We start from the raw sequence: 23,918 nt of genomic DNA on the forward strand, positions 1-23,918 counted from the left end.
GGCTCTCTGGAGCTGGAAATATGTTGAGTTTGGGGAATCTCTTCTCCTTCCCCAGAGCTTCGGAGGGCAACCACGGCGCCTTCCTGAAACACCCTGTGCATCTCCAAGCGGAGCTTTCTCTGCAGGACCTTGCTGGGCGCGAACCGGCGCGACCGCAGCACCAAGTGTCAGAGTTGGAGCCCCAGGAGCCTCCTCCGCCTTGAAGCTCCCCTGAGGAACAGACGGAAACGGAGCAAAGTGCACGCAGGAGAAGCCTGGGCTGGTGCCACGTAGTTAATTCAGTAAGTTAATTCACTCAGTGCCACGGAGTTAATTCTCTCCCCTCGTCGTAGTTTTGCTCTCGTGGTGTTCATTAGCTGGACTTCAAGAGAATTCTGTAGAGGGACAAGGCAGAGGTGGGCGTTCTGCCTTGAGTCTGTCTGACTCAAAGTAGACGGGTTGCTGGGCTCCTTGTGCAGGCTGGCTCTAATACCTAGAGGCAACGCCGTCACGAGCCTGGGTAGGAGCTTTGGCAGCTGATGCACAGAACTTGCCCCCTGCTGTGTCACTGTCTGTGGTGTAATTGCCTGAAGTAACTAGGAAAATAAAACTAACATTCACATTTTTAAGGAAAAGGTACAGCATTGAAGAGGCTTTCAGGGTAGGGCATAACTGCATTACCTGAGCATTCCCTAGGCTCCCAACCTTAGATGTTATCGCGCTGGGGAAACTTGGTGTGCTAGCTCTAAGGAACACCACGGAGCGTGGAGTGGAGTGGAGACACCACGGCTAGGCTCTGTAATCAGGTGGGGCCTCGATTGTTCTTGTGCACAAAGCTGCACTTTTTGCCACCCTAAGCCAAAGACCTGTCATCTTTTGACAAATGCTGTACCCTAGTGTACTTTTTGCTCATTATAATATCATTATAATACCAAAACACACCTCCATCCCAAAAGCTACCCGCCTCCAAGGTGCGACCACCCCCCACCGAGCATGCGCCCTGAATTTCTCGGAGCCTATTACTTTAAACGGAGACAGGAAAACTTTACACCAATCATAACTAAGATATGCTTGACTAGAGCCACTCAAGCTCCACCTAACAGATAGAAAATAATATAAATTGGCCCAAGAGAGAGGGGATGTTAGGGAAGATACCATCGTCAGGGGAGATACCATCCCGAGGACATACAACATCCTTAGGACCTCCTGACTCCTGGGATCAGTCGACGGGCTGAGCCTCTCTTCCCCCCCCATTGGGACGCCTTTGGCTGAGATCTGAATATTTGCTTATAAATCTCTATAGAGTCTTTAATCCTTTTAACGTGTTTATTTCTAGGCTGCGCACCTGTGACACCTGTAAACACCTGTAACATCTATAACATCTGTAACATCTATAACACCTGTAACATCTGTAACACCTAGAACACCTATAAAACACCTACAACACCTAGAACACCTGTAACATCTATAACATCTAACACACCTGTAACATTTTTAACACCTAGAACACCTGTAACACCTATAACACCTGTGTATTTCATGCATACTAGCTTGCTTTTGCAGATAGTCACTATCGCCGGCAATCCAAAAGAACCTGATTATCTGTTGCTCTAATAAACCATACTTGATTGCATTGTGATAGCTCTCATTAATGCAACTGGGGTGAGGGTGGTTATCCGTGATAGTTCAGTGTTCTGAATCTAACCAGACCCCCAGACGGTTAATGCATTTTTGGTGAATGTCTGAGCGGACCCCCAGGTGGTTAGTACGTTTTTGGTGAATGTCTGAGCGGACCCCCAGACGGTTATGACGTTTTTGGTGAATGTCCGAACGGACCCCCAGACTGTTAATGCGTTTTTGGTGAATGTCCGACTGATTCAGTACTCTGAACCCAACCGGACCCGTAACGGTTAATCAGCTACACCCCTTTAACGCAACAGGGACTCACTTCCGAAACAACCTTATAGACACTTGGGCCAAAGAGCATGGTATTGAATGGGTGTATCACATCCCCTATCATGCACCAGCCTCCGGGAAAGTTGAACGATACAATGGCCTGTTAAAGACTACCTTGAAAGCAATGGGCGCTGGGACGTTCAAAAACTGGGATACGCATTTGGCAAAGGCCACCTGGTTAGTCAATACTAGGGGATCTGCCAACCGAGCGGGACCTGCCCAATCCAACCTGTTACGTACTGTAGATGGGGATAAAGTTCCTGTAGCGCATGTAAGAAATACGCTGGGTAAAACAGTCTGGGCTACTCCTGCCTCAGGAAAAGGCAAACCTCTTCGTGGAATTGTTTTCGCTCAGGGACCTGGATACACTTGGTGGGTGATGCAAAAGAACGGAGAGGTGCGGTGTGTACCTCAAGGAGATTTACTACTGGGTGAGAATAGCCCATGAACTGAATTGCACCACGTTAATTATTATATAATACTGTATGTTATCACTACCATGACTACTACAGGTGACTAATTAGAATGTATGGAAAAGAGTGTAACCTGAGCATGACAGAAATGGTATGGAATAAGGGGTGAGAGGTGTCCTGGTTTCAGTTAGAACAGAATTAATTTTCTTCCTAGGAGCTGGTGGAATGCTGTGATTTGGCTTGGGATGAGCAGAGTGCTGAGAACACCCCGATGCTTTAATTGTTGCAGAGCAGTGCTTACACCAAGCCAAGGACATCTCAGCCTTTTGCTCTGTCCTGCCAACGGGCAGGCTGGGGGTGCAGTAAGAGCTGGGAGGGGACAGAGCCAGGACAGGGGACCCAAACTAGCCAAAGGGGTATTCCATCCCATCTGGGGTCATGCTAAACAATAGATAGGGGTGGCTAGCCGGGGGGAGGGGGCCGGACTGCTCGGGGTGAGGCTGGGCATCGGTCAGCGAGTGGTGAGCAATTGCATTGTGCATCACTTGTTTGTACATATGATTATTACTTTCCTATTATCACCATTGTATTATTCTTATTGTTATTGTTATTTTTGTTATTATTATTTTCCTGTCTTATTAAACTGTCTTTATCTCAACTCACGGGCTTCACTTTGCATTTCTCTCCCCCGTCCCAGAGAGGGAGGGGGGAGGCTGAGCGAACGGCTGCGTGGTGTTTAGCTGCCGGCCGGGTTAAACCACGACAGGGTGGGGACATCAGGGTGGGGACACGGGGACAAGGACATCAGGACAAGGGCATCGGGATGACATCAGGATGGGGACACTGGGATGGGGACATGGGAACACTGGGATGGGGACATCGGGATGACATTGGGTTGGGGACACTGGGACAAGGACATAGGGACAAGGACATTGGGATGGGGACATCAGGGTGGGGACATTGGGACAAGGACACTGGGATCACATGGGGATGGGGACACTGGGATGGGGACATCGGGACAAGGACATCAGGGTGGGGACATTGTGGGGGGGACATCGGGATGGGGACAACCCCAATGGGGACATCGAGGACAGGGACATTGGGGGGGAGGGGTACAAGGATGGGGGGGGACAAGGACAAAGAGGGGGGGACACGGGGATGGGGTGGGGACATCGGCGGGGGACCCACTGTGACCAGACCCCCCCTGTCCCCCTCCCCCCCAAAACTAAACTTTTTTGAGGCCGCGTTGCCAATCCCGCTCTTTATTGAACCAAACGGGGTGCGGGGGTGGGGGGTGGCGGTTGGCACCCCCAACATTTTGGGCTCAGAACGGCGAAAAACAGGCAAAACCAGAAACGACACCTTCCGGCTGCGGCTCCACGCTCAGTCCTGGGGGAGAGAAACCCCCCCAAAAATGGCAGGGGGGGCAATTTGGGGGGGTCCCCCAATTTTTGGGGAGGGTCCCCCAATTTTTAGGCGGGTCCCCAGACTTTGGGGGGGGTCCCAAAGTTTTTTGGGGGGTCCCCAAATTTGGGGGGGGCTGTAAAAGGGGGGAGGGTGAAAACAGGGGCAGGATTTGGGGGGGGGTTGTTTTTTTTGGGGGGGGCAGATTTTTTGGGGGGTCATTAAATTTTGTGAGGGGGTCCAAATTTTTTGGGGGGTCTTCAAATTTGAGGGGGGGCAGCTGGGGGAGGAGGGAGGGTGAAAATGGGGGCAGGATTTAGGGGGAGGTGGAAATTGGGGGGTGCATTTTGGGGTGGGGGGAGCAATATTTTGGGGGGGCACTTTGGGAGGGGGGAGAGTGAAAATGGGGGGGCAAATTTGGCGGGGGCAAAATTGGGGGGGGGATTGGGGTAAAATTGGAGGAGGAGGGTGGAAATGGAGGCAATTTTAAGGTGGGGGGGCTCAAATTTGGGGAGGGGGGAAGTAGGAGGGGTAAACAAAAAAATAGGGGGGGACGTTGGGGGGAAATTTTTGGGGGGGGGCAACATTTCGGGCCCCCCCCCTCACCTCGATTCCCAGGACGGTGGAGTCAAAGAGGTCCCGGACCTAGGGGGGGGCGCACAAATTAGGGGGTTTTTGGGGGGGCCGGGGAGCACCCAGAACCCTCCCCTTGGTGTTGGGGGGGCCGTGGGGGGGGGGCTCACCTGGTCCAGCTGCGGGGGGGCCTCCTCGCTGCTGCCCCCTCCCCTCTCCTCCTCCTCCTCCTCTTCCTCCTCTTCCTCCTCCATCACGCTCAGGCTGGGGAAGACGCTGGGAGCCCCCAAATATGCCCAGTGCCCCCCCAGTACACCCAGTGCCCCCACCAGTCCCCCGCAGTATACTCAGTGCCCCCCCAGTCTCACCCTAGTGCCTCCCAGTCCCCCCCAGTCCCCCTCCAGTGCCCCCCAGTATGCCCAGTGCCCCCCCTATCCCATCCCAGTGCCCTCCCAGTACCTCCCAGTTCCCCCATTGCCCCCCCCAGCCCATTTTGAGGGTGCCCCGCCCCCCCCCAAACTCACCTGCTGGGGCCGGGAACGCGGAGCTCCCAGGGGGGGCCGGGGGGGACCCGCAGCACCGTGGACGTGAGCGCCGGGCTGAGAGGGGGGCTGGGGCCCTGCCAGGTCTCTGGGGGTGGGGGGGTAGAAAAAGGGGGGGGGGGCGATGTGAGACCCCCACACACACAGGATTTGTCCCCAAGGACCCCCCCCAATTTGTCACCTCCCTCCCTTGGGGGGGGGGGCAGGGACAAGGGGGGGGGACAGGACAAGGGGGGGGTCACAGGGACAAGGGACGGGAGGGAGATTGGGGGGGGGGGCACATTGGGGGGGGGTCCCGGGGGGGCGCTGCCCCCCGCCTCACCTTCCGTGCGCCTCCTCTTTTGGGGGGGCTCGGGGGGCTGCAGGGAGCGGTGGTAGGCGGCCAGGGGGGGCCACGGGGACCGCTCCGGGGGGGTCATCCCCAGCTGCTGGCAGCTCTGCTGCAGGTGGTTCAGCCTGGGGGGGGGGCAAAAATTAGGGGGGGACCCCAAATCTACCCCCCCAGGGCCCCCAAATTTTCCTCCAAGAACCCCAAACCCCCCCCTGCACCCCAAACCCCCCCAGGACCCAACCCCCCCCCAGGAACCCCATATTCCCATACAAGGACCCCAAATCCCCCTCCAGGAACCCCAAATCCCCCCCTCCGGACCCCAAATCTCCCCAAAATCCCCCCCCAAGGACCCCAAATCCCACCCCTGGGACCCTAAATCCCCCCCCCCAGGACCCCAAATCCTCCCCCAACTTCCCCCAAGGACCCCAAGCCCCCCCCTCAAGGACCCCAAATCCTCCCCAGGAACCCCAAATCCCCCCCCAGGTCCCCAAATCCCTCTTCAGGACCCCAATTCCCCCAAAATTCTCCCCCAGGAACCCCAAATCCCCCTCCCACGAACCCCAAATGCCCCCCCCAAGGACCCCAAATCCCCCCCTAACTTTCCACGAGGACCCCAAGCCCCCCCCTCAAGGACCCCAACCCCCCGCAGGACCCCAAATCCCCCCCAGGACCCCAAATATCCCTGAGGACCCCGAATACCCCACACACACACCCCAAATCCCCCCTCAAAGACCCCAAATCCCCCCTCAATACCCCAAATCCCCCCCAGGACCCCAAATGCCCCCCCCAGGACACCCCCCACTCACAGCAGGGCTCGGTAGGGGGGCAGCAGGCGGGGGGAGAACTCGCTGAGCACCTCCAGGAAGGGCAGGTACAGGGGGGCCCCCCCCGGATCCCCCCCCGAACCCCCCTCCGGACCCTCTTGTAGGGCAAAGGCGATGCCGTCCCTGGGGGGGGTCACAGAGCAGGTGGGGTCAGGCCCGGGACCCCCAAATCCCCCCAGGGCCCCCCAAACCCCCCCAGACTCCCCCAAATCCCTTCAGATCCCCCCAAATTCCTCAGGGCCCCCAAACCCCCCCAACCCCGTTCCCACACCCCCAGACCCCCCCAAAAAAAAAACCAAGCCCCCCCCCAATTACCCCGACCCCCCCCCCCAAAAAAAGCCTGAGCCTCCCCCAAATGGACCCAACCCCCCCAAAATGCCCGCAACCCCCCTCCCACCACCCCTAAACCCCCTCCCAAGACCCCCAGGACCCCTCCAAAAATCCCCCAGAGCCCCCCCCAAATACCACTGACCCCCCCCAAATTGCCCCAACACCCCAGAGCCCCCCCGAAAGCCCCCCCATCACCCCAAAACCCCCTCCTATACCCCAAAACCCCCTCCCCACACCCCCAGACCCCCCCAAAAAAAAAAACCAACGCCCCCCCAAATACCCCGGAGCCCCCCCACAAATGCCCCTGGGCCCCCCCAAACCCCACAGCCCCCTCCCAGCACCCCAAATCCCCTCCTATCCTCCCCAAACCCCTTCTTATCCCCCCAAAACCCCCTCCCCACACCCCCAGGACCCCCCACCCAAATATCCATGCCCCCCCGGTGGCCCCCCCCGTTACCGGTGCAGGCGCAGCAGCACTTGGCGGTTGGGTTGGGGGCGGGGGCCGAAGAAGAGGGAGAGGCGGCGCCCCAAATCCCGCAGCCCCCCAAAAGCGGGGACCCCCCGCACCCCGGGGCCGTGCTCCATCAGCAGCTCCGTCATCACCTGGGGGGGGCACGGTCAGAAAGACCCCAAAATCCCCCCCCCCGGAGTCCCCCCGATAACCCTAAATCCACCTGGAGCCCCCCAGGGACCCCAAAAGCCCCCCCTGGAGCACCTCAATGACCCCAAATCCATCTGATCCCCCCCCCCCAAACCTCTGAGAACCCCCCAGGGGACCCCAAAAGCCCCCCCGGAGCCCCCCCCCAATGACCCCAAATCCATCTGATCCCCCCCCGGATGTCCTCAAGCCCCCCAGGGACCCCAAAAGCCCCCCCAGAGTACCCTGATGACCTCAAATCCATCTGAAGCCCACCCCAGAGCACCCCAGAGACCCCAAAACCCCCCCAGAGCCCCCCCAATAATCCCAGATCCACCTGGAGCCCCCCAGGGACCCCAAAAGCCCCCCCTGGAGCACCCCAATGACCCCAAATCCATCTGATCCCCCCCCACAAACCTCTGAGAACCCCCCAGGGGAACCCAGAAGTCCCCCCGGAGCACCCTGATGACCCCAAATCCATCTGAAGCCCCCCCCCAGAGCACCCCAGGGACCCCAAAAGCCCCCTCTGGAGCCCCCCATGACCTCCTGGAGCCCCCTAAGAATCCCAAATCCCCCTCTGGAGCACCCAAGGAACCCCAAATTCCCCTGAAGCCCACCCAGGACATCCTGAAGCCCCCCAAGGAACCCTAAAGCCCCCTCTGGAGCCCCCCCACAACCCCAAATCCCCCTCTGGAGCCCCCCCACAACCCCAAATCCCCCTGAAGCCCCCCCAGGACCCCCCCCGGACCTGCTGCAGGCTGAGCAGCACGACGCGCGCCCACTCCTGGCCGTCCATGCGGCGGATGCACGCCAGCGTCTCCTTGATGATGTCCCCGTACTCGGCGTGAAACTGGGGGGAAACGGGGCGGCACGGGGGGTCCCCAAAGAGCCGAGGGGACAGCAGGGGGGGGGGACAGTGTCCCCAGCCCTGTCCCCACCTTGTCATAGTACTTCAAGACGTCGGAGGCGGCGCTGGGCTCCAGGACATTGTAGATGATGAGCTTGCAGAAGCCGGCCAGCAGCATGCGGCGGCGGTGCAGGTCCTCCATGTGTGCCTCGGCGGCATCGGGCTCTGCGGGGACAAGGGGACAGCTTGGGGACAGCTTGGGGACAGTTTGGGGACACGGAAAGGACACCAGGAGCAGCTGGGGGAGGTCCTCCGTGGGGTTTGGGGGCACTAAGGGGATGTTGAGGGGATTTGGGGCACCGAAGGGATGCCAGGAGCAGCTGGGCGAAGTCCTTCAGGGGGACTGGGGACATCTTGGGGACACAGGGAACATCTTGGGGACACTGATGGGACATTAAAGGGACACCAGGAGCAGCTGGGGGAGATCCTCCATGGGGTTTGGGGACACTAAGGGGATGCTGAGGGGATTTGGGGCACCAAAGGGATGCCAGGAGCAGCTAGAAGACTTCCAGAGGGTTTGGGGACATCTTGGGGACATCAAAGGGACACAGGAGACATCTTGGGGACACAGAAAGGATGCCAGGAGCAGCTGGGGGAGGTCCTCTGTGGGGTTTGGAGGCATTAAGGGGATGTTGAGGGGATTTGGGGCACTGAAGGGAAGCCAGAACCAGATGGGAGAAGTCCTCCAGGGAGATTGGGGACATCTTGGGGACATCAGAGGGACACAGGGGACATCTTGGGGACACTGAAAGGACACTAAAGGGACACCAGGAGCAGCCAGTGTAGCTCCTCCGTAGGGTTTGGAGGCACTAAGGGGACGTTGAGGGGATTTGGGGCACCAAAGGGATGCCAGGAGCAGCTGGGGATGGTCCTTGAGGGGGCTTGGGAGGGCAAGGGGACACTGAGGGGACACCTGTGGCCATGAGGGCCACCTGGGGGCTACCAGGGCCACCTGTGGACCACCTTAGGGACATGAGGGGACATCTTGGGGTCACCAAGGACATGTCAGAAAAACCTTGAGGCCACAAGGGACTTCTCGGAGATGTCCTGGGGCCACTTTGGGGCCACTTGGGCCACCTGGGGACCACCAGGGCCACCTGGGGACCACCTTGGGGACACAAGAGGACACCCTGGGGACATGAGGGGACACCTTGGGGACACGAAGGGACATCTCCGAGCCACCAGAGCCACGCCAAAGACATCTTGAGGCCACCAGGGCCTGCTCGGAGATGTCCTGGGGCCACCCTAGGGCCATTGGGGCCACCTGGACCGCTTTGGGGCCACCTCACGAGCACAGGGGCCACCTGGTGCTCACCGGGGCCACCTTGGGGACGGGTTGGGGACGCGTTGGGGACCTCACCGTCACCGTCCCTGTCCCCAGGGCTGAAGACGTGGTCGAGGAGCACGGCGGCCAGCTGGGAGCGCAGCTCCACGTCGGGCACCAGCCGCAGTGGGGCCAGCGCCGCCCCGGCCCCGCGTGTCCCCGAGGGGCCCAGCACCAGCAGGAGGTCACTCAGAACCACGAAGGCCTTGGGGACAACGGGGACAACGGGGACAAGGTCGGCACGGGGCCACCGAGGTGCCACCTCGCCCTCTGTCCCCTCGCTGTCACCTGCTCCCGGACGCCGGCGTCGCCGTTGGAGAGGCAGCTCTGGCACAGGGCGCAGAAGGAGGTGGTTTTGTCCTTCAGGCTCAGCAGCTGCTCCTGGGGACAGTCGGGTGGCATTTGGGGACAGCCGGGTGGCACCTGGGGATGTCCCCAAGCCGGGGCCACGTCCTCGCAAAGAGGGGGTTGTCCCCCTGTTGTCCCCTCCCCGTTGTCCCCTTGTTGTCTGTCCCCACCCCAGGGTGGTGGCGCTGCGGTCCCTGTCCCCATGTCCCTGTGTCCTATTTCTGTCCCCATGTCCCTGTCCCTGTGTCCTATCCCTGTCCCCATGTCCCGTCCCCCTGTCCTGTCCCCGTGTCCTATCCCTGTCCCCATATCCTGTCCCTGTCCCCTGCCCCATGTCCCTCTGTCCCCATGTCCCCAGCCCCGCCCAGTGTCCCCACATCCCCGTCCCCACACCCCTGCCCCCTTCCCAACGTCCCCAAACCCCCAAGTCCCTGTCCCCACAGCGTCCCTTTTCTCCCCTTACCCCCAGTGTCCCCATGTCCCCGTCCCCTCCCCCAGTGCCCCCATGTCCCTGTCCCCTTCCCCAGTGTCCCCAATGTCCCCAACTGTCCCCAGTGTCCCCAGTTGTCCCCATGTCCCCAAGCTCACCTGGGGGACGTCGGTGTTGGCCAGCCGCGACAGCTCCCAGAGGATGTGGAAGTGGGCGCAGGTGATGGCGGGGACAAGGAGCTGTGGGGACACACAGTGGCCTCGTGTCCCCTCCCTGGAGTTGTCCCCAATGTCCCCAGTGTCCCCAGTGTCCCCCAGTGTCCCCAGTGTCCCCAGGTACCTGCGGGGGCACCTCGCCCGTGTCGGCCGCGCGCCGCAGGAGGAGGGTGCAGGGCTCGAAGAGCTGCCAGGGCGTCAGGTCGTGGGCGCTGCGGGGACAGGGACAGGGGACATGGGGACAGGGGACATGGGGACATGGGAACATGGGGACAGGGGACATGGGGACAGGGGGACATGGGAATATGGGGACAGGGGACATGGGAACATGGGGACATGGGGACACGGGATATGGGGATATGGGGACATGGAGGTGGGGACATGGGGAAAGGGAGATGGGGACAGGGACACTGGGAAGGGGATGGGGACACTGGGAAGGGGACAGGGACATGGAAATGGGGACAGGGACACTGGGAAGGGGACGGGGATACTGGGAAGGGGACAGGGACATGGAAATGGGGACAGGGACACTGGGAAGGGGACGGGGATACTGGGAAGGGGACAGGGACATTGGGAAGGGGACATCAGGGAATACTAGGGACATGGGAATAGGGGGAAAGGGGACAGGGACATGGGGCCAGTGCCCCAGGGGATGGGGGGGCACGCTTGGGGACACACTGGGGACACTTTGGGGACGGGGGGGGACACATTGGTGACACATTGAGGACACTCTGGGGACACGTTGGGGACACGTTGGGGACACTTTGGGGACACATTGGGGACACATTGGGGACACTCTGGGGACACGTTGGGGACACGTTGGGGACATGTTGGGGACACTTTGGGGACACGTTGGGGACGGGGGGCACACTTGAAGAGGACGGAGAGGCGCTTTAGGGTGGCGGTGGCGCTGTACAGCTCCTCCTCGTCCAGGGACGGCAACTGCGGGGGGTGGACAGGGGGTTGGGGACAACTGGGGACACCCCGGGGAGCTGGGGACACCCCAACACCCCCAGCCCAGCTCTAAGCCCCCCAACCCACCCCAAATCCATCCCAAATCCCATACAACCCCCCCAAATCCCCCCAAAACCCCCTATAATCCCCCCGAATCACGCCCTAAATCCCTCCAAAATGCTCTATAATCCCCCCTAAACTCCCTCAAATCCCCTATAATCCCTCCAAATCCCTCCAAAACCACCCCAAATCCCCCCCAAATCCCCTAAACCCCCCCCAATCCCCTCTAACCCCCCTAATCCCCCCATAATCCCCCTGAATCCCCCCCAAATCCCCCCATAATCCCCTCCAAATCCCTCCAAACCCACCCCAAATCCCCTATAACCCCTCTGAATCCCCCCAAATCCCCTATAACCCCCCTAAATCCCTCCAAAATGCTCTATAATCCCCCCTAAACTCCCCCAAACCCCTATAAACCCTCCAAATCCCTCCAAACCCACCCCAAATCCCCCCCAAATCCCCCATAGCCCCTCTGAATCCCCCCCGAATCCCCTCTAACCCCCCTGAATCCCCCCAAATCCCCTATAATCTCCCCAAATACCCCAAAATCCCCTCTAACCCCCCCTAAATCCCCCTATAATCCCCTCTAACCCCACCAAATCCCCCCCAAACCCCCTATAATCTCCTCAAATCCCCCCAAATCCCCTCTAACCCCCCCAAATCCCCTGAACTCCCCCGTACCCGCAGCAGGCGGTGGCAGCGCTCCCCCAGCAGGTCCCCCATGCCCCCATCCCCACCCCATTACCACCCCAAATCTTCCCCAAACTCCTCCTAAACCCTCCCAAATCCCCTATAACCCCCCCAAATCCCCCTATAACCCCCCTGAATCCTCCCCAAATCCCCTATAACCCCCCCCAAATCCCTCCAAAATGCTCTATAATCCCCCCTAAACTCCCCCCAAACCCCTTATAATCCCCCTGAGTCCCCTCCAAATCCCCTATAGCCCCCCCAAAACCCCCTATAATCCCCCTGAATCCCCCCCAAATCCCCTCTAACTCCCCCAAACCCCCCCCAAATCCCCCCCAAAACCCCCTATAATCTCCCCGAATCCCCCAAATCCCCTCTAACCCCCCCAAATCCCTCCAAACCCACCCCAAATCTCCCAAATCCCCTCTAACCCCCCCTAAATCCCCCTATAATCCCCTATAACCACCCAAATCCCCCTGAATCCCCCTCAAATCCCCTATAGCCCCCCAAACCCCCCTATAACCCCCTCCAAATCCCCCCAAATCCCCCCCAAATCCCCTATAACCCCTCCGAATCCCTCCAAATCCCCCCCAAATCCCCCCAAACCCTCTATAACCTCCATAAATGCCCCCAAACTCCCCCATAACCCCCCATCCCACCCCAAATCCCCCCAAAAACCCTTATAATCCCCCCCAAATCCCCTAAAACCCCTCTGAATCCCCCCAAATCCCCTATAACCCCCCAAATCCCTCAAAAATGCTCTATAATCCCCCCTAAACTCCCCCCAAACCCCTTATAATCCCCCTGAATCCCCCCCAAATCCCCTCTAACCCCCCCAAATCCCTCCAAACCCACCCCAAATCTCCCCAAATCCCCTCTAACCCCCCCTAAATCCCCCTATAATCCCCTATAACCACCCAAATCCCCCTGAATCCCCCACAAATCCCCTATAGCCCCCCAAACCCCCCTATAACCCCCTCCAAATCCCCCCAAATCCCCCCCAAATCCCCTATAACCCCTCCGAATCCCTCCAAATCCCCCCCAAATCCCCCCAAACCCTCTATAACCTCCATAAATGCCCCCAAACTCCCCTTATAACCCCCCAAACCCACCCCAAATCCCCCCCAAACCCCTTATAATCCCCCTGAATCCCCCCAAATCCCCCCCAAATCCCCCTCTAACCCCCCCAAATCCCTCCAAACCCACCCCAAATCCCCCTGAACCCCCCCAAATCCCCCCCAAATCCCCTATAACCTCCATAAATGCCCCCAAACTCCCCCTATAACCCCCAAACCCACCCTGAATCCCCCCAAACACTCCCTAATCCCCCCCAAATCCCCTATAACCCCTCCAAATCCCCCCAAATCCCTCCAAACCCACCCCAAATCCCCCCAAATCCCCTCTAACCCCCCCTAAATCCCCTCCAAATCCCCTCTAACCCCCCCAAATCCCCTCTAACCCCCCTAAATCCCTCCAAAATGCTCTATAATCCGCCCTAAACTCCCCCCAAACCCCTTATAATCCCCCTGAATCCCCCCCAAATCCCCTCTAACCCTCCCAATCCCCTCTCACCCCCCCAATCCCCTCTCACCCCCCCAAATCCCCTCTACCCCCCCCAAATCCCCCCAAAACCCCCTGTAATCCTCCCAAATCCCCCCCAAATCCCCTCTAACCCCCTCAAATCCCCTCTCACCCCCCCCAATCCCCTCTAACCCCCCAAAATCTCCCCAAATCCCCCCAAATCCCCCCCAAATCCCCCCCAATCCCCTCTATACCCGCAGCAGGCGGTGGCAGCGCTCCCCCAGCAGGTCCCCCAGGCGGCTCCTCACCAGCTCCCCGCGCCCCCGCAGCGGCAGCCGGGGGTCGCAGAGGGCCCCCAGGGCTCGGGAGGCCGCCCCCAGCACCTCCGGCCCCGTGTGCTTCTGCACCAGCTCCTGCAGCTGCGCCAGCGCCTGCTCCAGGGGCTGCGGGGTATGGGGTGGGGGTCACGGCCACCCCAAAGGGCCAGGGGACACGGGGACCCTATAAGGACTGGGGACACGGGGACCCTATGGGGAATGGGTGACCGTATAAGGATTGCGGACATGGTGATCCCAAAGGGTGAGGGGACACGGGGACCCTATGGGGAACGGGGACCCCAAAGGGCAAGGGGACACAGTGACCCTATAAGGATTGGGGAAATGGTGACCCTATAAAGATTGCGGACATGGTGACCCCAAAGGGTGAGGGGACACGGGGACCCTCTAAGGATTGGGGACACAGGAACCCTTTAACGATTGGGGACACGGGGACCCTATAAGGACTGGGGATACGGGGACCCTATGGGGAAGGGGTGACCCTTTAAGGATTGGGGACATAGGGACCCCAAAGAGTGAGGGGACACGGGGACCCTATGGGGAATAGGGAACCCAAAGGGCAAGGGGACACAGTGACCCTATAAGGATTGGGGACATGGGGATCCCAAAGGGCAAGGGGACACGGTGACCCTATAAGGATTGGGGAAACGGGGACCCCAAACGGAGAGGGGACACAGGGACCCCAAAGGGTGAAGGGACATGGGGACCCTATGGGAAATGGGTGACCCTATAAGGACTGGGGGACATGGTGATCCCAAAGGGTGAGGGGACACGGGGACCCTATGGGGAACGGGGATCCCAAAGGGCAAGGGGACACGGGGACCCTATAAGGATTGGGGACACGGGGAACCCAAAGGGCCAGGGGACATGGCGACCCTATAAGGATTGGGGACACGGTGATCCCAAAGGGTGAGGGGACACGGGGACCCTATGGGGAATGGGTGACCCTAAAATGATTGGGGACATGGTGACCCCAAAGGGCCAGGGGACCCCAAAGGGTGAGGGGACATGGTGACCCTATAGAACTGGGTGACCCTATAGGGTTGGGACCAGATGACCCTATAGGACTGGGTGACCCTACAGGATCGGGGCCAGGTTACCCTATAAGGACTGGGTGACCCTATAGGACCAGCTGACCCTATACGGTTGGGACCGGGTGACCCTATAGGGACCAGATGAACCTATAGGACTGGAGCCAGGTGACACTATAGGGTTGGGACCAGCTGACCCTATAGCACTGGGACCAGGTGACCCTATAAGGACCGGGTGACCCTAAAGGACCAGGTGACCCTATAGGATTGGGGCCAGGTGACCCTCTAAGGACAAGATGACCCTATAAGGACAGGGTGACCCTATGGGACCAGGTGACCCTGTAGGGACCAGGTGGCCCTATGGAACTGGTGCTAGGTGACCCTATAAGAACCAGGTGATCCTATAGCACTGAGTGACCCTATAGGGTTGGGACCGGCTGACCTATAGGATTGGGACCAGGTGAGCCTAAAAGGACCAGGGGACGCTAAAGGACTAGGTGACCCTACAGGATTGGGGTCAGGTGACCCTATAAGTACTGGGTGACCCTAAAGGACCAGCTGACCCTACAGGATTGGGGCCAGGTGACCCTATAAGGACCAGGTGACCCTAAAGGACCAGCTGACCCTATAGGATTGGGGTCAGGTGACCCTATAAGGACCAGGTGACCCTAAAGGACCAGCCGACCCTATAGGATTGGGGTCAGGTGACCCTATATGGCCGGCTGACCCTATAGGGCCTGTGCTCACCCTCTCCAGCCGCGCGGTGCAGTAGACGCTGAGCTCGAAGCAGCTCAGCACCTCCAGCAGCGGCGTCACCTTCTCCTCGTCCGCCGAAAACTTTTGGGGGGGTCACAGGGAGTGAGGGGGGGTCACCCGGGTGTCCCCCCACCCCAAAAATGTCCCCGAAGCCCCCCCGGGGTCCCCTCACCTTGGCCAGCAGCCGGGGCAGGATGGGGGCCAGGCAGAGGCTGAGCCGCGAGCGCTGCTCCGTCACCGCCCGCCTCCCCTTGGGGGGCGCCTGGGGGGGGGCACAGGTGACAATGACGACAATGACCCCCCCCCGGGACAATGACACCGCCCCGGGGACAATGACACCCCCTGGGGGTCAATGATACCCCCCGGGGGTCACTGACACCCCATCAGGTGGCACTGACCCCCCCCAGGTGACAGCGACCCCCCAAAGGGGACACTGAGACCCCCCCTTGGGGATAATGACCCCCCCCTGGTGACAGTGACACCCAGGTGACAGTCACCCCCAGGTGACACCGCCCCCCCCCTACCTTGCGGGGGGGTCCCCGTCCCACTGGGGGCCCCTCCCCCGCCGCCCGCTTGGCGCTGGCCGCCAGGATCTCCACCAGGGCCTTCTCCTGCTGGTCGCTGAGCGCTGGGGGGGGAACTGGGATGGACCGGGAGGGACTGGGACGGGACTGGGAGGGGGGTGGGGGGGACTGGGGGGGGACTGGGATAGACTGGGACGGGGGCTGGGACAACTGGGATGGACTGGGAGGGACTGGGAGGGGGCTGGGGGGAGAATGGGATGGACTGGGAAGGACTGGGGGGGACGGGGAGGGGGCTGGGGGGGGGAGACTGGGGGGGACTGGGAGGGGGTTGAGGAGGTTCCCAGTGCCCCCCAGCTCCCCCTGGCGCCATCCCAGTGCCTCCCAGTGACCCCTGGTGCCCACCCAGTTATCCCCAGTTCCTCCCAGTCCCATCCCAGTACTCCCCAGTACCCCCCAGTGCCTCCCAGTTCCCTCCTAGCATCCTCCCCGTGCCTCCCAGTCTTTCCCAGTACCCCCTGGCACCCTCCCAGTCCCATTCCAGTCCCTTCCAGTTATCCCCAGTGCCCCTCAGTCCCATCCCTGTTCCCCTCATTGTCTCCCAGTGCCATCCCAGTGCCTCCCAGTTCCCTCCCAGTGCCCCCCAGTGCCACCCCAGTTCCCCACAGTGTCATCCCAGTGCCCTCCCCAGTCCCGTCCCAGTGCCCTCTTGTTCCCACCAGCCCCCTCCCAGTGGCTCCCAGTGCCCCCAGTTGCCCATATTCCCCAGGGGCCTCCTCCAGCAGCAGTCCCCGCCCCAGCCACGTCCATCCCAGTGCCTTCCCAGTGCCCCCCCAGTCCCATCCCAGTCCCCCCCAGTGCCCTCTGGTGCCCTCCCAGTTATCCCCAGTTCCTCCCAGTCCCATCCTAGTACTCCCCAGTACCCCCCAGTGCCTCCCAGTTCTTCCCAGTGCCCTCCCAGTGCCCCCTGGCATCATCTCAGTGCACCCCAGTCCCATCCCAGTCCCTCCCAGTGCCCCCTGGTGCCACCTTAGTGCCTCCCAGTCCTTCCCAGTGCCCCCTAGCGCCCTCCCAGTGCCTCCCAGTCCCCTCCCAGTGGCTCCCAGTTGCCCACCCTCCTCGGGGGCCTCCTCCAGCAGCAGCCCCCCGGCCGTGTCCCAGTCCCGCAGCTGGGTCCCGGCGCAGTCCCAGAGGCTGTCCACGAGGTACGCGGCGTGCTGGTGGAGCTGGGGACAGGGACAGCGCTGGCACCCGGGGTCCCTTGGGTGTCCCCTGGGGTCACCTGGGGTCACCCGGGGTCTCTTGGGTGTCACCAGAGATCCCTTGGGTGTCTTCTGGGTGTCACCCAGAGTCCCTTAGGTGTCCCCAGGGTGTCCCTGGGTGTCCCTGGGTGCCCCCAGACTGTCCCCAGGGTGTCCCCAGGGTGTCACCTCGCTCTCGATGAAGAAGGTCAGCAGCAGGCGGAAGAAGGTGCGGTTGTCCCCGCTGCCAGGGGACGGCTCGGTGTCACCCTCGTGCCGCGGGGACAGCAGGCTGGGGACAAGGACAGGGGGTGACATTGTGGAGGGGACAGCGGGGGGGGGGAACACAAAGGGACACAAGAAATGGGGACAGGGGGATTCTGCAGGGACAGGGACAGGGTTGGGGACACAAAGGGACATGGGATGGGGACAGGGGGGTCCTGTGGGGATGGGGACAGGGTTGGGGACACAGAGCGACATGGGATGGGGACACACAGGGGTTGGGGACACAAAAGGACACAAGAAATGGGGACAGGGGGATTCTGTGGGGACAGGGACAGGGTTGGGGACACAAAGGGACATGGGATGGGGACAGGGGGGTCCCATGGGGATGGGGACAGGGTTGGGGACATAAAGGAACACAGGATGGGGACAAGGGGGTCCCATGGGTGTGGGGACAGAGTTGGGGACACAAAGGGTCCAGAGGGGACAAGGCAGGACCGGGTGCCACCATCCCCACGGGGACATCCCCAGGTGCCACCAAGCCTCACACCCGGTGGCAGCACCGACTGGGGACGATACCCGGGGGGTGACACCGAGAGGGGACAGGGGAGGTGACACAGGAGGGGACAAGGGGGTGGCCCGGCCTCACCTGCGGTAGAGGAAGAGGCCGGCGGCGGTGGCGAGGGGACGGCGGCTGCAGAAGACGGCCGGGTAGACGCGGTGACAATCGGCCTCCGTCAGCGCCTCGGCCACCGTGCTGGGGTGACAACGGGGACACCGCTGTCCCCCGGCTGTGTCCCCTGTCCCCGAGCCGTGTCCCAACCCCCCAACCCCGTGTCCTGCCTGGCTTCGTCTCGCCCGTTTTGTGTCCCCCTTGGTGCTCTCAGACCCTAACCGGTGTCCCCAGTGTCCCCATCCCCCGTGTCCCCAACGTCCCCCTTGTCCCCAATGTCCCCCCCATGTCCCTCTTGTCCCCAATGTCCCCCCCATGTCCCTCTTGTCCCCCATGCCTGCCCCCCGTCCCCAATGTACCCCTTATCTCCCCATCCCCAATGTTCCCCTGTCCCAAATGTCCCCAATGACCCCAACATCCCCAATGTCCCCCTTGTCCCCCCAAATCCCCAATATCCCCATGTCCCCAATGTCCCCCATGTCCCCAGTGTCCCCCCCATGTCCCCAACGCCCCTATGTCCCCATGTTCCCAGTGTCCCATGTCCCCAACGTCCCCATGTCCCCCAATGTCCCCCATGTCCCCAGTGTCCCCCCCTTGTCCCCAATGTCCCCCCCCATGTCCCCAACATCCCCCTGCCCCCAATCCCCAATGCTCCCCATGTCCCCGATTTCCCCAAGGTCCCCCCATGTCCCCAGTGTCCCCAACATCCCCCAGGCCCCTCCCCATGTCCCCAGTGTCCCCAACATCCCCCCCCGTGTCCCCAACGTCCCCAAACTCACTCCAGCATCACCGTCAGCAGCTTCACCACCTCCACGGCCACCACGGGGTCCTTGTCCTGCACCATGGACACCAAGCGGGCCTGGGGGGGGGGGACACACCCGTTGTCACCCCCTGGGGACCTCGGCAGGGAGGTGACAGCGTTGGGGACACGGGGGGGGACACGCTCACCTTGAAGCGCCCGGTGAAGAGCTCCATGTGCGCGGCCGTGTCCCGGCGGGCGTACAGCCCCTGCAGCGCCCGCACGCAGCGCAGACGCACCTCCCCCTGCTGCGGGTCCCCAAGTGTCCCCAAGTGTCCCCTCCCGGCCACAAAGGTCCCCAAGGGTCTCCTCTCCTAACCCCAAGTGTCCCCTCCCAGCCCCAAGTGTCCCCCATCCTGCTCCCAAAGTTCTCCAGCTGTCCCCTCCTGGCCCCAAGGTCCCCAAGTGTCTCCTCTCCTGGCCCCAAGTGTCCACAGGTGTCCCCTCCCGGCCCCAAAGGTCCCCAAGTGTCCCCTCCCAGCCCCAAGTGTCCCCCATCCTGCTCCCAAAGGTCCCCAGCCGTCCCCTCCTGGCCCCAAGGTCCCCAAGTGTCTCCTCTCCTGGCTCCAAGTGTCCCCATGGATCCCCAAGGGTTCCCTCACGGCCTCAGGTGTCCCCAAGTGTCCCCTCTCCCAGCCCCAGTGGTCCCCAAGTGTCCCCCATCCTGGACCCTGTGGTCCCCAGCCAGCCCCTCCTGGCCCCAAAGGACCCCAAGTGTCTCTTCTCCTGGCCCCAAGTGTCCCCAAGTGTCCCCAAGGGTCCCCTCCCAGCCCCAAAGGTCCCCAAGTATCTCCTCTCCTGATGCCAAGTGTCCCCTCCTGCTCCCAAGTGTCCCATCCTGGCCCCAAAGGTCCCCAAGTGTCCCCTCTCCCAGTCCCAAAGGTCCCCAAGTGTCCCTCCCAGGGAACCCCATGTCCCCAAGGTGTCCCCCAAGGCGTCCCTGTGTCCCCAAGGTGCCCCCACATCCCTGAGGCATCCCCACAGTGTCCCCGTGTCCCCAGTGTGTCCCCACGGTGTCCCCATGTCCCCCAGGTGTCCCTATGTCCCTGATGTTTCACCGAGGTGTCCCCATGTCCCTGAGGTGTCCCCAAGGTGCCCCCATGTCCCCGGGGCATCCCCACATCCCTGAGGCATCCCCACGGCGTCCCCACGTCCCCAGTGTGTCCCCAAGGTGTCCCCGAGGTGTCCCCACAGTGTCCCCATGCCCCCCAGCTGTCCCTGTGTCCCCAAGATACCCCCACGCTCCCATAGCTGTCCCTGTGTCCCCAAGGCATCCCCATGTCCCCACGGTGTCCCCACGCCCCCCAGCTGTCCCCGTGTCCCCGAGGTGTCCCCAGGATGTCCCCACCTTGTCGTGCAGGGTCCAGCCGAGGTACTTGAGGTGGCCGTCGGTGAGGAAGGAGGCCGGGAAGCTGCACATCCACGTCCCCAGCTCCTCCATGCACAGCGCGCGCACGTCGGGCACCACGTCCCTGGGGGGGGACAGCGCCTTGGGGACACTGCCACGGGGACACCGCCACGGGGACAGCGCCACGGGGACACCCCGACGGGGACACCGCCACGGGAACAGCGCCTTGGGGACACCGCCACGGGGACACCACGGCCCCGACACGCTCGGAGTCCCCAGGGCCACCCCAGAGACCCCCGTGTCCTGGTGACAACGTCCTGGTCCCAGTCCCCAACCTCTCCTGGTGATGTTCTCCGAGGAGAACCCAACTTGGTTCCATCCCAGTTCCAAACTGGTCCCAGTTCCCAACCACAACTGGTGATGTTCTCCGAGGAGAACCCAACTTGGTTCCGTCCCAGTTCCAAACTGGTCCCAGTTCCAAACCCTTACTGGTGACGTTCTCTGAGGAGAACCCAACTTGGTTTCGTCCCAGTTCCAAACTGGTCCCAGGTCCCAACTGGTCCCAGTCCCCAACCCCTCCTGGTGACGTTCTCCAGGGAGAACCCAACTTGGTTCCATCCCAGTTCCAGACTGGTCCCAGTTCCCAACCACAACTGGTGACGTTCTCCAAGGAAAACTCAACTTAGTTTCATTCCCAGATGCAAACTGGTCCCAGTTCCCAACTGGGCTGTCCCCAGTGCCACCACAGTGACAACCCCTCCTGGTGACAACCTTCTCCAAGGAGAACCCAACTTGGTTGCGTCCCAGTTCCAAACTGGTCCCAGTCCCCAACTGGGCTCTCCCCACTGGCTCCAGTCCCTAACCACGCTGTTCCCAGTGCCACCCACTGCCACCCAGTGCCCCCAGCACCACCCCAGTGCTGCCCAGCACCATGCAGTGCCACCCAGAGCCACCCCAGTGCCACCCAGTATCCTCCAGCATCACCCCAGTGCCCTCCAGCACCACCCCAGTGCCCCCTAGCAGCATCCCAATGCCACCCAGTGCCCCCCAGCACCACCCCAATGCCACCCAGTGCCACCCAGTGGTACCCAGTTCCGCCCAGCACCACTCCAGCGCCCCCCCACCTGTATCGGTGCACGAAGACCCCCTTGAAGATGGCGTTCATCACGGCCTCGATCTCCTCCTGCTGCTCCTGGAGCTGGACGGCACCCATGGGCGTCACCGGGGCGCCCGTGCCCGTGTCCCCACCACGTCCCCAAACGTCACCCACCTCCTGCAGCGTCTCCTGCAGCGCCTCCAGCTTGCCGGGGGCTCTCCGGGGGGGGCTTTTCCCCCTTTCGGCCTCGTAGAGCCTCCGGGTGTTGTCGCGGCGCTGGCTCAGCCCCAGCGCCACCTCCACCAGCGCCGTCATCAGCTTCATGGCTGGGGACAGCGGGACGGTGGCGGGGGGGCGTCGGGGACACCCGGCGGGTGACAAGTTGGGGGTGGGGGGTGTCACCTACCTGCCAAGGTGGCCGTGTGGCGGAAGGCGCGCACTTGGGTGTCGGCGAGGCTGGTGAGCAGCGCGGTGAGGCCGCCGAGGAGGAAGCCATCGTAGAGGATGGCGTGGCGGCTCCGCAGGGCCACCGCTGTCACCACGGCCCCAAAAGAGGCCCGAAAACGGCGCCACGGCCCCGTGGAGAGGGACAGGGGGTAGTCGGAGGAGTCCTGGGGGGGGACACGGGGGCAGAACGGGGACACAAAGGGATGAGGCGGCGGGGATGGACAGGGGGGAAATGGGGGCGGAAAGGGAGAAAATGGGGGTGGAAAGAGACAAAATGAGGGGGACGTAAAGGGACAAAGTGGTGGGGATGCAAAGGGGGAAAATGGGGACAGAAAGGGAAAAAATGGGTGGCAGAAAGGGGTGAAATTGGGAATGGAAAGGGACAAAATGGGGGGGGACATAAAGGGACAAAATGGGGACGTAAAAGGACAAAATGTGGGGACAAAAAGGGACAAAATGGGGACACAAAGGGAAAGAATGGGTGGCAGAAAGGGGTGATGAATTTGGGGACGCAAAGGGACAAAATGTGGGGACGCAAAGGGACAAAGTGGTGGGGGTGCAAAGGGACAAGATGGCGGCGTCAAAGCAGTGACAAGATGGCTGCCTCACAGAGGTGAGAAAACGGTAACAGCGCATAAAACTAAAGTATCAGGGACACAAGGGACAAAATGCTGCAGTCACAAAAGGGACAAAATGGAGGGGACGCAAAGGGATGAAGTGGCAGGGACGCAAGGGGACAAGATGGCGGCGTCACACTGGTGACAAGATGGCCGCCTCACAGAGGCGACAAGATGGCCGCCTCACAGAGGAGACAAGATGGCCGCCTCACAGAGGAGACAAGATGGCGGCATCCCCACACCACCACACATCCCCCAGTACCTCGCTGAAGGTCTCGGTCAGCCGCTGGATGATCTCGGTGTTCTGCTGCTCCCGCAGCATGGCCAGCGTCACCGTGCCTGCCGGGAGGGGACACGGCGGGTGACGGGGACGTCCCCCGGGGGGGTGACAGGGGAACGGGGAGCGGGGCGGCCGCACCTCGACAGCCGCAGGAGCGGACGATGAAGTTGACGAGCTCCAGGAAGGCCGGCTCCCGGTCCCGCTTGTAGCCCTGCAGCCACTCGTCCACCGCCACCTGCGGGTACAGTGACACGTGGTGACACGTGGTGACACGTGGTCACACGTGGTGGCACGTGGTGGCATGTGGTGACATGTGGTGGCACGTGGTGACACGTGGTGGCACCACATTTGAGCAAATGCCCCCCCCCCATGTCCCCTTCCCAAGGTGGACACGTCCCCGTGTCCCTTTGGGAGCTGGTTTTGCTCGCGTGTCCCTTTATCCCTGTGTGTCCCCGTGCCCCCCAACATGTCCCCATGTCCCCCCCGTGTCCCCCCCTGTCCCCATGTCCCCCCCTGTCCCCATGTCCCCCCCTGTCCCCGTGTCACCTCGATGGCCACCCTGCCGTCCATGACAGCCTGGTAGAGGACGTTCTCCTCCGAGCTGCTGCCGTCCTTGCTGGGCTCCCTCCGGGGACGTTTGGGGACCTGCGGAGGTGACACGGGGGTGACAAGGGAGGGCACGGCTTTGGGGACAGGGGGGGGGACAAAGGGGACACGTACAGGGCGGGGGCCGGGCCCCCCTTGAGCCCCCCGCTTCTCCTGCAGGGTGGCCTCGAAGTCGCTGCTGGAGTCGTTGTCACTGCTGCTGGTGTCCCTGTGGGGACAGTGGGGACAGCGAGGCGGGGGGCTGTTGTCACCTCCCCCCCCAAAAACAACAAAAAAAAAACACAACTCACGTGCTGGGGGGGGAGCTGGGGGGCGGGTCCTGGGGACCAGCTGGGCGCTTTGAGGACATGGTGAAATCTGCGGTGGGGGGGGGGACACAGGTTGGGGGGTGTTGGGGGCCCCCCCATTTGGAGAGGGCCCCCCCCAGGTCCTGCAGAATGGGGACGTGGGGGGGGCAAACACCCCCCATGAGTCGTTTGGGGGGGTCCCGAGACCCCAAACACCCCCTGAG

General features: G+C 61.8%; 1 protein-coding gene across 1 annotated transcript; it reads right to left on the reverse strand.

Annotated features, from left to right (window-relative positions):
- Window positions 1-3,731: 3,731 nt before the first annotated feature.
- LOC140001074 (cohesin subunit SA-3-like) lies at window positions 3,732-23,771 on the reverse strand. The gene is made up of 32 exons (XM_072032213.1): window positions 23,698-23,771; window positions 23,522-23,615; window positions 23,348-23,446; window positions 22,940-23,036; window positions 22,784-22,860; window positions 21,864-22,068; window positions 21,632-21,783; window positions 21,486-21,559; window positions 20,362-20,485; window positions 19,163-19,261; window positions 18,994-19,073; window positions 18,191-18,298; window positions 17,509-17,611; window positions 17,193-17,304; window positions 16,082-16,197; window positions 15,730-15,819; window positions 15,549-15,638; window positions 13,690-13,878; window positions 11,085-11,155; window positions 10,338-10,425; window positions 10,157-10,237; window positions 9,509-9,601; window positions 9,257-9,425; window positions 7,928-8,061; window positions 7,738-7,839; window positions 6,810-6,955; window positions 6,005-6,145; window positions 5,190-5,323; window positions 4,850-4,955; window positions 4,496-4,601; window positions 4,359-4,397; window positions 3,732-3,737 (listed from the first exon to the last, which is right to left on the reverse strand). The coding sequence occupies exons 1-32, from the start codon at window positions 23,754-23,756 to the stop codon at window positions 3,732-3,734; spliced, it is 3,384 nt and encodes a 1,127-aa protein (XP_071888314.1). The 5' UTR covers window positions 23,757-23,771.
- Window positions 23,772-23,918: the final 147 nt, after the last annotated feature.

The sequence above is a fragment of the Anas platyrhynchos genome, chromosome 37 (genome assembly GCF_047663525.1).
Source record: "Anas platyrhynchos isolate ZD024472 breed Pekin duck chromosome 37, IASCAAS_PekinDuck_T2T, whole genome shotgun sequence".
Classification (NCBI taxonomy): domain Eukaryota; kingdom Metazoa; phylum Chordata; class Aves; order Anseriformes; family Anatidae; genus Anas; species Anas platyrhynchos.